Genomic DNA, 14,362 nt, shown 5'->3' on the forward strand with positions numbered 1-14,362 from the left:
ACCAACGATTTGAATAACCACTTATTTGAACAACCATCGCCATCTGAACCACTGCAGACCACCACCGATCTAAACTACCGTGGACCACCAACGATCTGAACCACCATCATTCACCATTAATTTAGTAATGTTGCTTGGCTTATGGTTATATTTGGTTGTGTATTTTATATTGTTTTATATATTAAATAATTATTTTATAAATGTATTTTTAGTTTAAAAAAAATAAAAATTTCAAAAAAGGGCATTTTGGTCATTTACTAATATTTTATTCCAATTTCAAAGCTATATTTTGTGATCCAAACAAACAGATTCAAATTTTTTTTTTATCAAATTCCATCCCAATGTCTGCCAACCAAACAGGTGGTCAAACATGACAATATTTCATTTCAATTCCTTCACAGTCAAATTTTTCTAACATATTTCATTCCATCCAAAAACTTTTTACGAACCAAACGTCACCTTAGGGGGTTGAAAGTTCTTTAATCATATGCGGTTTATAGCACTAAAATCACATGTGATAGACATTCTTATGTTCTTTTACTTTGATTATGTTCTTGTTAATCATCCAAAATTTTTGTTTCACAAACACTACAAAAAGTTTCACATTATGAACCGAGTATATGTGAAACAAATATGTGTTAATAAATATTTCAAATTCTAATCTTAGATGAAAAAAAGTAATATAAAACAACACATGATGCATAGGTTATTAAGGTTACCACAATTTTATGGGTTCTTAAAAGAAGGTCTTGTATGTATGTATGTATGTATGTATGTATGTATGTATGTATGTATGTATGTATGTATGTATGTATGTATATATATATATATATATATGTGTGTGTGTGTGTGTGTGTATGGTCAGATTCAAGGAAAAACACTAAATAAATGGAAAACCGGAAAACCACGAAAAAAGGGACAAAAATGGATATCAATCCGGTGTCAAAGAAAAATATGATCGTTTTTTTGGTGTAATTTATTTCGCTCGGATTTTTTTATTTATTTTTTGTCCTTTTTCGAATAAAAAATAGGAGTGAGATTTTTTAATTTAAAAAACAATGTTGTAAGTGCCTAGTTCATCATATCCATTAGATCATCTAATCCCCTGAACCATCATATATACACACACGCACACACATATAGGGGTACTCGCGATTCGGTTTGGGCGGTAACCCCCAAACCACAATTCAAACCGCAATGGCGGTTTTGAGAAATTTCCAAGCTTAGCGGTTTGTCAGCAAGTGATCAAACCGGTCAAATCGAAACACAAAAAGGCGGTTTGGTCTGACCAATTTAGGCGGCTTTATCCTCTTATGAGTTTTAAACTTAGAAAAACATAACATATACATTCAAAATAAAATTTCTATCAATAGAACATTATTAATAAGTATATAATCGAATTATAAAAGATATTTTTATCTGAGCAAGTTAAAAAAAATGTTAAACAAATCCAATAACAATTGTTGGGAGTTTGGAGAAACATTGAGCAAGTCGAAAGACAATTCAAGAATTTTGAATTTGATTTTTGACGGGCTTCAGAATTTTGCCACTTTAGATGACGCGATCAATTGAGAAATGAAAACTAAACATAATTTATTGACGAACTTTTTTTAATTGTGCCGTAAAATTAAACTCATAACATGAAAACTAAATATGATTTATATATGTGTATTTTTGGTGATCGGTTCAGTTCAGACCACTCAAAAAAACATTCAACCGCATACCACATCGGACCGAACAGTTGGGCTATTTTTCAGACTGAACCGGACAGCTAGACCGCTCAAACCTTCAAAAACGGTCCGGTTTAATTTGGTTTGACTGGTTTGAATGGTCCAACGGTTTTTTTGAACACCCTTGCACACATATATAATATATTAAACCTTCATGCCGTTGGGGTTGGTTATTAGATTGTAGACCGGGTTATAATGACCGGTTTAGGTTTCTAATGGCTTAACTGGTTGGGTCGATCGGTTATGATCATAACCAGTTATGCTTCGAGCCCAGTTCCACTTACAATTCTGGCCCCTTTGCCCATATTTAATCGATATTAATAGGGATATCTTTTGAACCATTTAACGTACAATATGTAGCACAAATTTGACCAAATATTCATTTAAACCACAAACCAACCGTAAAACAGTAACAATAATAATAACAATCATATCTTCATGTTTTGGGTCATCATCGTCATGAACTCATCCATATCAATCACACCATCTTCATTCGCATCCACGGCTCGAACCATCTTCCGACAATCTTGCAAGCTACACCTTTCCCCAAGCCTCCTCATCAACTCATAAACTTCCTCCACGCTTATCCTACCATCGCCATCCAAATCAAACGTTCGAAACGCACTCTGCACGTCCACCGCCTTCACGCCACCACCTTTCTTCTGCACCTCCACAAACTCCTTGAAATCAATAAACCCGTCACCATCCAAATCCGCCACCTCAAATATCTTCTGTATGTCTCTCTCTGCACCCTCTTGTCGGAGTGCTTTAACTATGGCCTTATATTCGCCCCTCGATATCTTCCCATCTTTATCACGATCAAACTTGTCAAAAACGCGTTTCGTCTCGTTTATGTCCGGCTGGAACATAGGAATCCCAGAAAGTTGGCGGTCACCACCAGAGAACATCCGAGATGGTTTTCGAAGGAACTTGCGCTTCGAGATGCTATACTGGATGTCAAGAAAGCTCGTTTTTGACATATTTGGATCGAAAGAACAGGATAGACGGATAGAGCAGGAATATCGAAAAATATATGAAATGTAGACATATATGGCAAAAGGGGTATCATAAGGTAGAATATGATGTAAAGCAACTTGTTTGGAGATAGAAAGAATCAAAGGATGGTGGCATAACAACACATGGTCTACGATTAAAGTTACTATTGATTCCTTGTGTCATTTAAGAAACCATCCTTTTCAATTTTCAATCCATTATTAAGTATTTATAAATGAAGTTTAGTATGATAATATTCCACATTTTCGGTTTATTTATGTTTTTTTTTTCCTGTAGAATGCTAAACAAGAAAACGTAAATTACAAAAAAAAAAAAAAAAAAATTGTACGACCGAACTTTTGGATATCGCTTATATTTACATCTGTTGTATAAAAATCGTTACATACTTTTGTTTTGTATGTCATAAATCCGTAACATGAATATTTTGGATATATATATATAGGGGCCTATTCAAGAGAGAACTGAGTCGTTTGTGGTAACTGTGAGAACCAATATTAACCACAAATCAATAGATAAATTAGGAAATTTATAAATTTGGTAATTTTAAATTAAAATCTTAATGCAAGGATATTTTTGGTATTTTAAAACTCTCCTCTCTCCTCTCTTCTCTCTCCGGCCACCGGCCACCGTCCTCCGGTAATACCACTATGATACCACCGTGATACCTAAAAATATTGACTATGTTAAACAAAAGATACATTGTGATACCTAATCATATATAAGATGCATAGTGATACCACTGTGTTACATCTTCGATCGATCATACAAACGACATCAATGTGATACCCAAGCACATATATGATGCATTRTGATACCATTGTAGTATCACCGGAGGACGGTGGCCGGAGGACGATGGCCGGAGAGAGAGAAGAGAGGAGGGAGGAAAGTTGTAAAATAGCAAAAATATCCTTGCATTAAAATTTTAATTCAAAATTGCCAAAATTATAAATTTTCTAATTTATCTATTGATTTGTGGTTAATATTGGTTCTCACAGTTACCACAAACTAATTAGTTCTCATTTGATTAGGCCCCTATATATATATATATATATATATAGACTTGGAATCATGTGAGATCAAAGGTTTTTTGTGAGACTCGTAAGACCAATTTTCAACCCTTGGATTAGATCTACAATCTGAACATTCATAATTACAAAATTGCCCCGAGACTTCTCAATAATCACAAAGCTGCCACCGTACAACTTTAGATCATTAGCTTATAAAGTTGATCAATGAATATAAATTGATCTTACGGATCTCACGAAAAACCCTTGGTCTCACGTGAACCCAACTATATATATATATATATATATATATATATATATATACACACACACACTTGTATAATCTTCATCCTAGGAAATATTCGTATCAAAAATCATGTAGTGCGACTAAAACGAAAGAATGGACATTGTAACTTAATGACCAAAAAACCAATAAGTAGTATATAAATTTTTGTGTTAATATAAATGCCGAACACAAATCATAAATAATCAGTTGGAGATATTCTTACGAACCAAACATAATCACATCCTTTCAAAATATTAATCATCATTTATACTACCAACCAAATATTAATGATATTATATTACCAAAATACCTTTATTTCTTTATCAGATCAGTGGTTTTTTTAAAAATGAACTTTTTGTGTTGGCAGATGGACTGGTCGCTATCAGTCTTTGTTTATGGCATTATAGATATCGACTCAACAATAAAGTTTGGATTCAAAACGAGCATATTTTTTTCTTCGAATTTATGGGTCTTTGGTCAAATGGGTTAAGTTTTTTGCTTAGGAAGTTACCAAGTTCAAATCTATCCAAGTCTTTACCTTGGGGTCTTCCAAATCCAGTTTAAGCTAATTCACTAGAAATGACTGCCACTACAGATTACGCGGTCATCAAGTTCAACTATATCCAAGTTTTTACCTTGACACCTCCACTATGGATCACACAGTCATCGAGTTCAATTCTATCCAAGTCTTTACCTCGATTCCTCTGTTGGTCCGAATCTCTAGCTACAATACAGGGAATACTATCTCATTCCAATCGACTCTTATGCTTATGGATCTATTTTGTTACAGTCTAAATTACATGACATAAACTGCATGACCAACGTACTCGAAACATCTCAATAAATATGCCATAACCGCATGTAAAATCCAGAAGCTCAACATAGAGCAAAACAAACCGGACAAATGTCCCCAAGACTTGTCTGAGTCAAACCGAACCAAAGGCTCAACATCACGATTGACTATTCAATAAAAGTCATCAGAAACAATAAAACATACTTAACTAACGTTTATAATATATGCTTAAAATGCATGATTAACTCAAAAACACATCATTAGTTGGAACAGATCATTTTCCAATTAAATGATATTGTTTATATTCCCAAAATCTCCGATAACACAATAAAATACGTTCTCCAAACGGTTTATAAAACCAAATACAATAAAGTGCATTTACATCGAAAATCTTCATCTGTACACTAAATCACCAAAGGTTCGCATTGTTGAGATTTGTTTATCAAAATATCCAAAAACCTAAATATAAGTATTTCACAAGATTTACCAACTCAAATTTACCAAATATGCAAACTTCGTTAAATACTCAACACATTTGGTAAATTAATTAAAACACTATAATACTTTAAAGTACTCATTTTGACATGTTCATGGTTTTCACAAAGCAACTTGAACTCACCTTACTAGGTTAAGTTAAACCTAGATTCCAAACCCCAAAGCTTGCTTCCAATGATGAAGATTTCATCATCTTCAACAAGGACCTAGGGTTTCCAAACCAACCATTTCCTTAAGTCTCAAAATCAACCACTACACGAGCATAAACTTTAGATCTTCAAAGATATTCAAAACATTTCATTCCCCAAGTACAAGTAACATCTCTTTCCAAAATGTGACCATTTTACATAAAACACTCCCAAAGATAAACATAATCAAATACACTTAAATTCTATGATTCAAGCCCCAGAATAGCGTTTGTGTACCTAATAAACCCTAAACCCTAAAACGTTATTAAAAACCCAACATTAGCAAAAAGGGTAAAAACCCCCGATTCTCCGAAAATATCAAATTTTGGTCAAAATCCATGGATGTGTAAAATACACAAGAGAGATGTTCTAGGATATTTTGACGAGTATAAAAGTTTTGAAATGTTAGAATAACTTATAAATGAGTTTTTAGGGAAATCCCAAAATTTGGTCGATGAAAGGATGATGAAGAACTTCATCTTGTATTTCAACCCACAAGACTTGAATCTCTATTTGCGAAACTCTTAAGATGCTCTGGAAGAAATCTATTTGGAGGTGGAAGTGTTCTTCGACCGAAAACGAGAAAGGTAGAGAGAAGTGAGTTGGTGAAGAAGAAATAAAGAAAATGACTGAAAATCGGATTTTAAAGGCGCTGTAGGGCCCAAAAACTTTTTGTCCAAATGCTCGCAGGCGCAAGCAAAATAACTGCATGGGAGCGAGCAGTGTATATATAAGTTTCTTCCCACTTTTTTGAGGTTTGTTTGCGGGCGCGAACAAAATTGTCGAGTTGCAGAGCACATAATTTTCGACCAAAAATTAATTTTTTGCCAAATACGATATCCAACTCAACCAACACTCACAATACTTCCAAAAAGACTACTTTAAAGCTAAAATACATACAAAACTTGAAATTATGGATACTAAAACTCTTGGTCAAAAGTATCAGGAGGTCCTAGGTTCAAATCCAGGAGAAATAAAAATCCCCTAGTGGCCACATAGGTTCAAATGCGGTGACTCCGGGCTATCTGCAAAGCAGGTAGTCGCCCTGTGATTAGTCGGCTCGCATAACGAGTTGGATATCCAGGTTAATCAAAAAAAATCTGGATGTTACAATTGTCGTTTTGGTTTTTGGGCTGTTACAATTTAAACACACACGTTTATCCAAAATAAAGAAGATGATAACATGACAACGTACAAAATATTAAAACCAATTACGTATATCAACAATAAAGTCCTACGACTTTGATCTCTTTGCATCCTTATCCACCCTGACGAAAATACCCAAAGATCTCAAACGTTATGGTGGTGATAACGTAGTGATTTGTGATGATGATTGTTAGACAAAGATAGAGGGGGAAGGTTCCCGTGTTATAACGGTTAACATAAAATTGACGTTTAATAATTTGTAATCTTATCGGATTTTGTATCGAGTGTTTGTGTAATTGTTTAAAGACACATAGCAATACAACATTTTAGTACCCAATTAGATTATTTTATGCAACAATAAAATTTAATAAAAATTATTATTTAGAGAAAATTAAAATATGTTTTTGTTTTAGTAAAATATAACGAAATATTATAGTTAAAATATATCTTGTTGCATTGTGCGAATACCCTTCTAATAGTTATTAAATCATATGTCAACTCTATTCCTTAAAACAAACGAGATTTATTATTTTTAAGATAATTTTTTTTATAAAAAACATAACATTTCTTATTTTTGAGAGAGTTTTAAAAAGAATTTCCCAATTTTTTCCGTTCTTCCATTTTCACATTTTGGAAGCTGTTGGAGTGCTTAACCCCCATCTCCCACCCAATCTACAGTCTACACTTCGCCGCCTATTGTAGCTTGCTTCGCCTGTTGCGCACGGCGTCTCCGGCGAATAAACAGCCGTTCACTTCTGCAACTTTCCTCCCAAAGGTATTATTCTTATCATCATATTCTCCTCTTTCTCTCAAGCCTTCTAATCTTCTACTGTCTCGTTTTTCCGTCTTCAGTTTTGACCCTATGAAAGTATTTGAACCCTAATTCCCTAAATTTGTGTTGCACCAAATTGTTACAATTTATTCTACCTGATGCCTATTTTTGGGAAGTTGAATATTTGTTTTAATTTCATTTGCAGATATGAAGGTGTACGAGATATCTGGACCAACTCTGGCTGTTGCTCTCTTCACTGAAGTCTCTAATTCCAAGTACTCTTCTGTCCATTTCTCTATTTTTTTGCAAAATTTATGAGTGTCTGTGATTCTGTAGCTTGAAACTGTTTATACATGTCTGGTACTCGTAATTGAGAAGTACCACGTGCTTACAATGAAGATATAATTTGGTCAATTTGAATGAATTTACATATCTTTTTAGTTTTAGGGTCGATCATTTACTGCTTATACATGTTTCTACTCTTAATTAACTACTTAAAACCGTGTTCAATGTTTTCTGTTTCCTTCATAATTGTTGTATCATGGTGATTATCGATCCTTACAACCCAGTTCTGTGAAGGTTGTTTGTCCAAATGTACAAATTGGTTATGGCAATGACGACCTTGATACGATTTTCAATCATAGCTTGGTTTCATCGTCATATCTCCACAAGTTCCACATGCAAAGAAGGTAGTATGGAAGCAAAAGAGCTTAGAACCAGAAGCTACGGGGGGAACTATCTTAGGTTGCTGGGATTGTGCTTTTGAGTGGAACATGCTTACAGTTCTTGGAGGCGTTGGATAAGATGAGGGGAACCCCCTTACATAGGCCTCCACCTCCTCAATAGACAGTTGAGATTGATCTAATTTTACGGCTAGCAATAGCATCTAAAGAAATCAAGTAAAATATATAGATATTTACATAGGAACATTCTACACATTAAGGGGCGTAACGTTATAGAGAGGCTTCCAGAGTTCTCACCATGGTACTTGAAGTCTCTTGAGTCGTGTAGAAGACTCTGGCATCTCTGGATAACTGACTTTAAGTCGGCGGGTCGTTTCATTGGGCACTAAGCTTGGAAACAAGTGGCTTGAGGTACTATGTTGCTTTGCAGCAGCTTCTTTGGTGTTGTTCACTAGGTTCATAGTCACTTGAAGTAATATTCCGTAGGTTTGTGTATAATCTTCAAGGCATTGCGTTCAACTTTGAACTGGGTATTTAACATCTTTGTCTACAGCGGTACAGCCTGCCAAACGCCAATTATACAATTTGATCAATTGATGCATTCAAGTTTTTTCATGCTAGTAATATGCTCCCTCTATGTATGACTTGAGCAATAGGCTAAAGATGTTTTCCAATAGTTGTCAAGTGCCTTAAATACCATTTAATAAAGAAAAAAACAAGGCGATTTTTGGATCCAATTCATCACCATCAATTTATAATTGTTTGTATGATGATGGAGAAATATGTAATGTTAATATGAAAAATGTTGCAATTTTCATGTGACATCCTAAAAAAGAAAGTCTTACAGTTTTGTAGGGCAGAAATAGAGTAGTTTATTTGATTTATAGATGTTTACAATCTGGTGTTGAGGGTATTCTCTATTTTTTGACGTCTTAGGGGCTGTTTACCAACACTAACCGGGTAAGAGCTTACCAGTAAGAGTAACCGCCCTCACTTACCTTACAGGATGAGCATGTCAAGGACCTAGAATCTTACCCGGTAAGTGAGGTGGTGACTCTTACCCGTTAGCACTTACCGGGAAGAGATGCTTATCAACAATCTTACGGTGTCATTTTTCTGACCAAGAATCTTACTGGTAAGGTAAGTGAGGCTGGTGACTTTTACCCACTTAGCGTTGGTAAACGGCCCCTTAGCCTCGAGATGCCACAGTTTGCTTTGTTACTGTTACTCCCCTGTCCCAGCCAAAGTAATTGCAAATTAACCTTATTTGGCAAAATTTCAAGGTGAAATCAAAATTTCTGCCATAGGAATCTTTACAACACAAATCCGTTGATTTTGTTTCACGGGATTTAAGTTCTTCTTCTTTTGACTATCGATGATTATCTTTAGACATTTAATTGATATTCTAATAAGGATATTATATTATATGCCAAGTCAAATGTTGCATTCTTAGTTGCATATATAACGTGTGCAAGGGAACTTTTGGAGCTGATGCAAGCTGGAACACTGGAGCCTGAAGTAGCCCTTCTCAATGCATCTCTTGTAGGTGTACTTTAATGAGCCCCTCGTATGACCCTTGAATGTTTCTTTTCTAATACTTGTTCCTTAAAACATCGTTTAGATCCCAGATATCTTCCCTGTTCTAGCAGCTGCTCATAAAACACTCGTATCTAAATCAAGGGATTCACTGACAACTCGTACTCTCCACTCCGAGCTTGTTTATAACTACTCGGGCTCTAAACATGTAACAACTCTTTCACTATACATTGATTTTTATTTTTATTTTTATTTTTTTTGCTCCGAGGTTTTTGAAACTATATTTTTACATACATTCTTTCTATAGATATCTGAATCGTTAAAAAGGTGTGGTATATCTGATGTCACCGCATACGTGCTTGCTGCTCGTTTTGGTGCTTCTGACGAAGAGGTGAGGTCATCTTCTCATAAACGACCTTTTGTGAATTTATTCCTGATTAATATGGGATCGTGTAGATGATTGCTATGAAGGCGCTTATCAAAGGCAATGAAATTGATTTAGATGAGTTGGAAGGAAGAGCAAACAAACCTCAAATACTAAAGGTTCAATAGGATCTTATTTTCTTTCATTTAGTTAATGCTATGTTTTTATGCAACACTCATTCAAACCAAATACTTTCATTGTTTGATTTCATATACCATATTTTTACCGATTGTTTCATGTTCACCAGCACTACAAAATAACTGGGGTAGAACTCGGTGTATCAACCCTTGGAGATGCTATAACGTGTCGAATTGCAGCCCGTGATGCTTTGTGAAGCTATCCCATCTGGTAATTCTTGATCTTTTCCGAATTTAGCCCATTATATCTGCAATCATCCAATTTGTGACCAGTTGGGTGAATGTTTAAGTTTTTCGTCCTCTTGGATTTGTTTTTCAGGTTCGTTCTAAAAAACAACGACTTAGCGCAACGATTAAGTCGTAGCGTATTCTGGTAAGATGACCACAGTTTTGTATTTGAAAAATATTTGGTATTTGTCTGTGGAGTGATCGATAATACTTGATTACTTCTTGATTTTTCATATCGAACCCTTGATGAGCTTGAAACATTAAGTGCATAATCGCTTCTAGCATGACCCACGAAATCTCTGGTGGCGTACTCATGAATTATTTTGAGCGGGTGCACTTTTTCCGGGTTTTCAGTTTTGTTTCCTGAAGAGCATTTCAAACGGCTTTTTTTATAGTTTTTCTAAAATAGAGAACCAGAACATAAGTTTTCTAAAAGGAATTAGATTCTTTATTTAGAGATTTAAGATAAATTATTATTATAATATTTTCTAATTTATCATCCCAAAACACTTTAAAAAAAATTATAAAAAAATAATAATTAAATCTCATTAATGGAATCAAATAAAATAACCATTTTCTCATTATTTAAAGTTTTTTCCGTTATTTTTTATTTTAAAAAACTAGGTAGCAAAGTTGTTGGAGCATTTCATATTATAAAACATTCATTTTGGATAATATACTTTTAAGACATTCATTTTGGTACTTCAAAAGTAAAATCTCAAACATTTATGTATTTAAGTTAATCATTAACAGGTTATTAATGCTAACGAGTCAAATGACATGATATACAATTCAATATTATTTTTGGACGTGACTGATGATATGGACTTTATGTTATATATAAATATTTTTTATTATAATTTTTATAATTTAACAAATTTATGGATAATATATTTTGCAAATTCAAGTTTAACAAGAAAAAAAAACCATAAAAGTATAAAGATTGTAAAACTTCTTTTTATCTCTACTATATTATAAAACATTTGATAAAAAGTCTTAAAAAACATGTTTTATGCTTAAAGTACTATTTATTGATACATATTATTTAAAATTCAATATTATAATTAAATTGTATGTAAGTACAACTTGTTAAAACTTCATGTTTGAATTCTTGTAACTAACAACAAGTAAACATAATCAAATAAGGATAAACATATCAACTTAAATATATAAAAAAAACTAAAATATAATTAAGATAATCATTAAGTTATAACAGAATACTTCATTATTGTTTTTATAAAAATTTGTATTATTAAACCAAAAATAAATTACTTCCCTATTAAGTCTAAATTAAATTATAATAAAAAAATTGAATTAAAAAAAAATTATAAAAAATGAGAGCATTTAAATAGTTGATTTGATACTAATTTCTACATTTTTTTTTTCATTTTTTTAAAGATATCTTCAAGTTTATATCTTCTTCAAAATGGATTCAAGAGAAAAAAAGGGCGGGCTTCCGACAACGTGGAATCTGGTGTCAGCTCGTGTTGTGAGATGTTTGGTCAAGTCCTATAACGAGCGAACCCCTCGTTTTGTGTTGCTGAGACTTCCTAAGCATACTGAGAAAGAATTAGCTGAGTTSTCACCAATGGGCATTCTAGCTGCAGCCCCGATTGTAGGAAGCCCACTATACGTCGCTTTTTCAAAACCATATAGAACCGTTTTATAACATCTACATAAAACAAAAAATAAGACAAAACATTAAAATCGAGACGTATCTTGTTGCATTACGCGAGTACCCTTCTGGTATATCAAAGAACATGAAGAACACATCCTTCAACCTAAAACATGAACATGAAGAACATATCCTTCAACCTAAAACATGAACAACATCTTTTAACAATCATCCCATAAAATCTTAGAACAAATATAACAAGGAAAAATCAAAAGAAAATGATTCATATGCCATAAACAAAGAACGAGCATCAACAAACAACTACATTAACAACTTAGCAATTTATGGTTCATATAAAAAAAAAAAACCCGACAATCGTCTATAAATCCAATAATTTTATTGTATCGTGTCAAAAAAAAAATACAAAATCACAAATAAAAACCCTTAAATCAAAATTCTGATTGTGTAAGAACGCTAATACCCTATAACTACAAGTTTGATTAAACAATGGTTTTCTCAATACTCTGATATCAAAAAATAGAAAAAGAAGATGAAAACCCTAAAGTCACGATTCGGATATGTGTTATTCATGATTAATGTTATCTTAAATTGGAGAATCGACAACAGAAGATGGTTAAAAGAGTCCGTCATGGGCATCTTATGATAACGTTGGATCAATTGGCATTGGATCAGTTGGATTCTTTTTATTTAATTTTAAAAAGATTATATATTTTTTTTCCAAAAAAAAAAGTGACATGGATTTTTTTTGCTTAGTTGGAATTTTAAAAAATAAAAAATTAAACCCATATCAACAAAAACCTGATCTAATCAGCATTTTCATGTCATTAGGTAAAACATATGCCTAAATGTTTGAGATTTACTTTTTTCAAGTACCAAAGTTAATGTTTTAAAAGTTTCTCAAAATAGAAATTAGAGCAAAATATATTACATTTTCATACAATTTGCCCTATTGAAAAAATCATAACAATAACATTTAAAAAGTAAAAAAATTAAATAGTTCGTGCCAGAGAGGATCAAACCTATGACCTCTTGATAGGAGAGGCTTTATCCGGGATACAACAACCAACTCACTTAATTCAGATTCTTGTTATAAATTTGATTTCTAAATTAATCAAATTATAAATTATATTATTATTAAATTAAAATAAAGAGTTATATATATTGTATATTTATTAACTAAAGAATAATTAAAAATGTTTCACTGAGGACCACTTTTGAAAGTACAGGTGAATTGCAAGTGTATGAATAGTAATTACAAAACTGATATCCCACAATTGAAAGTAAAAAATGAATTGCATGTATACGGATGGTCTTAAAGACACATGAAAATTTCTAAGTCTAGAGATTCATATTTTGGACCGGTTACAAGAAGGATCCTGCCTAGACCTAGCGTCGCTTGTAGGACTTATTATGCCCATTTTGTGAGATAAAGAGCGGTTAAGGACCGGTTCTCAAAATAATTGAATAACACCAAACAAGAAACACCGGTTAGGATTGATCAAATATTGAAAACGACCGTGACTGTCCAATTAGTTTTTTGAAGTCTTTTTTTTTTTTTGGGGTTTTTTCAACTTGTAAATGACTTTTCCCCCCCTCATAATGGATGGTTTAAAAGGCCTTTTGGAAATGTTATTTGTTGTAATTTAGTGTGGATAAGGAGTGTATGTAGTATGTATGTTTACATATTCATCTGGAACTCTTTTATTTTAGGCATTATTTAGCAAAAATAATATAATATATGTGTTTCGTTAACTCGTACAAATTGGGTTAAGAAAATTTTGGTAGAATTATGCATAATATATTTGTACCCTATGCTTAACCAATTTGTACCCTAGACTAGTTTTACGTCAAAATGTGTTTATACATATATTGACGTAAAGTTGGAATTTAACTTGAAAGGTAAAAACCGTCAAATAGTTAAACTTTATATATATATATATATTATATATTATATATTATATTATATATATATATATATTATATATGAGGCGGTTAGTGTTTTTTTTTTTTTTTTTTTTAAAAAATTAAAATTAAATTATATATATATACATCACCGCCATTCTCACCCTCATATCTCTCTCCCATTCTCTCTCAACTCTCTCTCTCACTTCTTTCTCTCTCTCTACAATTCTCTCTCGTCTTCTCTCTAGATTTTACGWCAAGTTAGTAAGGGGATCGAGGCAACAATTATATATTCGGAATCCACTCTTCGTACCCTTCTTAAAGGTATAAGTTTTATTTAGTTTCATTAATGTGTTTATTTTAGGATTATTTAGACCGGTTTATAAAC

General features: G+C 32.8%; 2 protein-coding genes across 2 annotated transcripts; one reads left to right on the plus strand and one right to left on the minus strand.

The window, feature by feature from the left end:
* Positions 1-2,046: 2,046 nt before the first annotated feature.
* On the minus strand, positions 2,047-2,774 carry LOC112517270 (calmodulin-like protein 1). The gene has a single exon (XM_025124645.1). The coding sequence runs from the start codon at positions 2,708-2,710 to the stop codon at positions 2,159-2,161; it is 552 nt and encodes a 183-aa protein (XP_024980413.1). The 5' UTR covers positions 2,711-2,774; the 3' UTR covers positions 2,047-2,158.
* A 4,492-nt stretch (positions 2,775-7,266) lies between these two features.
* LOC112516978 (EKC/KEOPS complex subunit TPRKB) lies at positions 7,267-10,754 on the plus strand. Its single transcript, XM_025124258.1, has 8 exons — positions 7,267-7,431; positions 7,634-7,703; positions 9,587-9,653; positions 9,733-9,855; positions 9,955-10,038; positions 10,104-10,190; positions 10,319-10,419; positions 10,528-10,754. The coding sequence occupies exons 2-7, from the start codon at positions 7,636-7,638 to the stop codon at positions 10,403-10,405; spliced, it is 516 nt and encodes a 171-aa protein (XP_024980026.1). The 5' UTR covers positions 7,267-7,431; positions 7,634-7,635; the 3' UTR covers positions 10,406-10,419; positions 10,528-10,754.
* The last annotated feature ends 3,608 nt before the right edge of the window (positions 10,755-14,362 follow it).

The sequence above is a fragment of the Cynara cardunculus genome, assembly GCF_001531365.2.
Source record: "Cynara cardunculus var. scolymus isolate 2C chromosome LG 8, CcrdV1, whole genome shotgun sequence".
Taxonomy (NCBI): domain Eukaryota; kingdom Viridiplantae; phylum Streptophyta; class Magnoliopsida; order Asterales; family Asteraceae; genus Cynara; species Cynara cardunculus.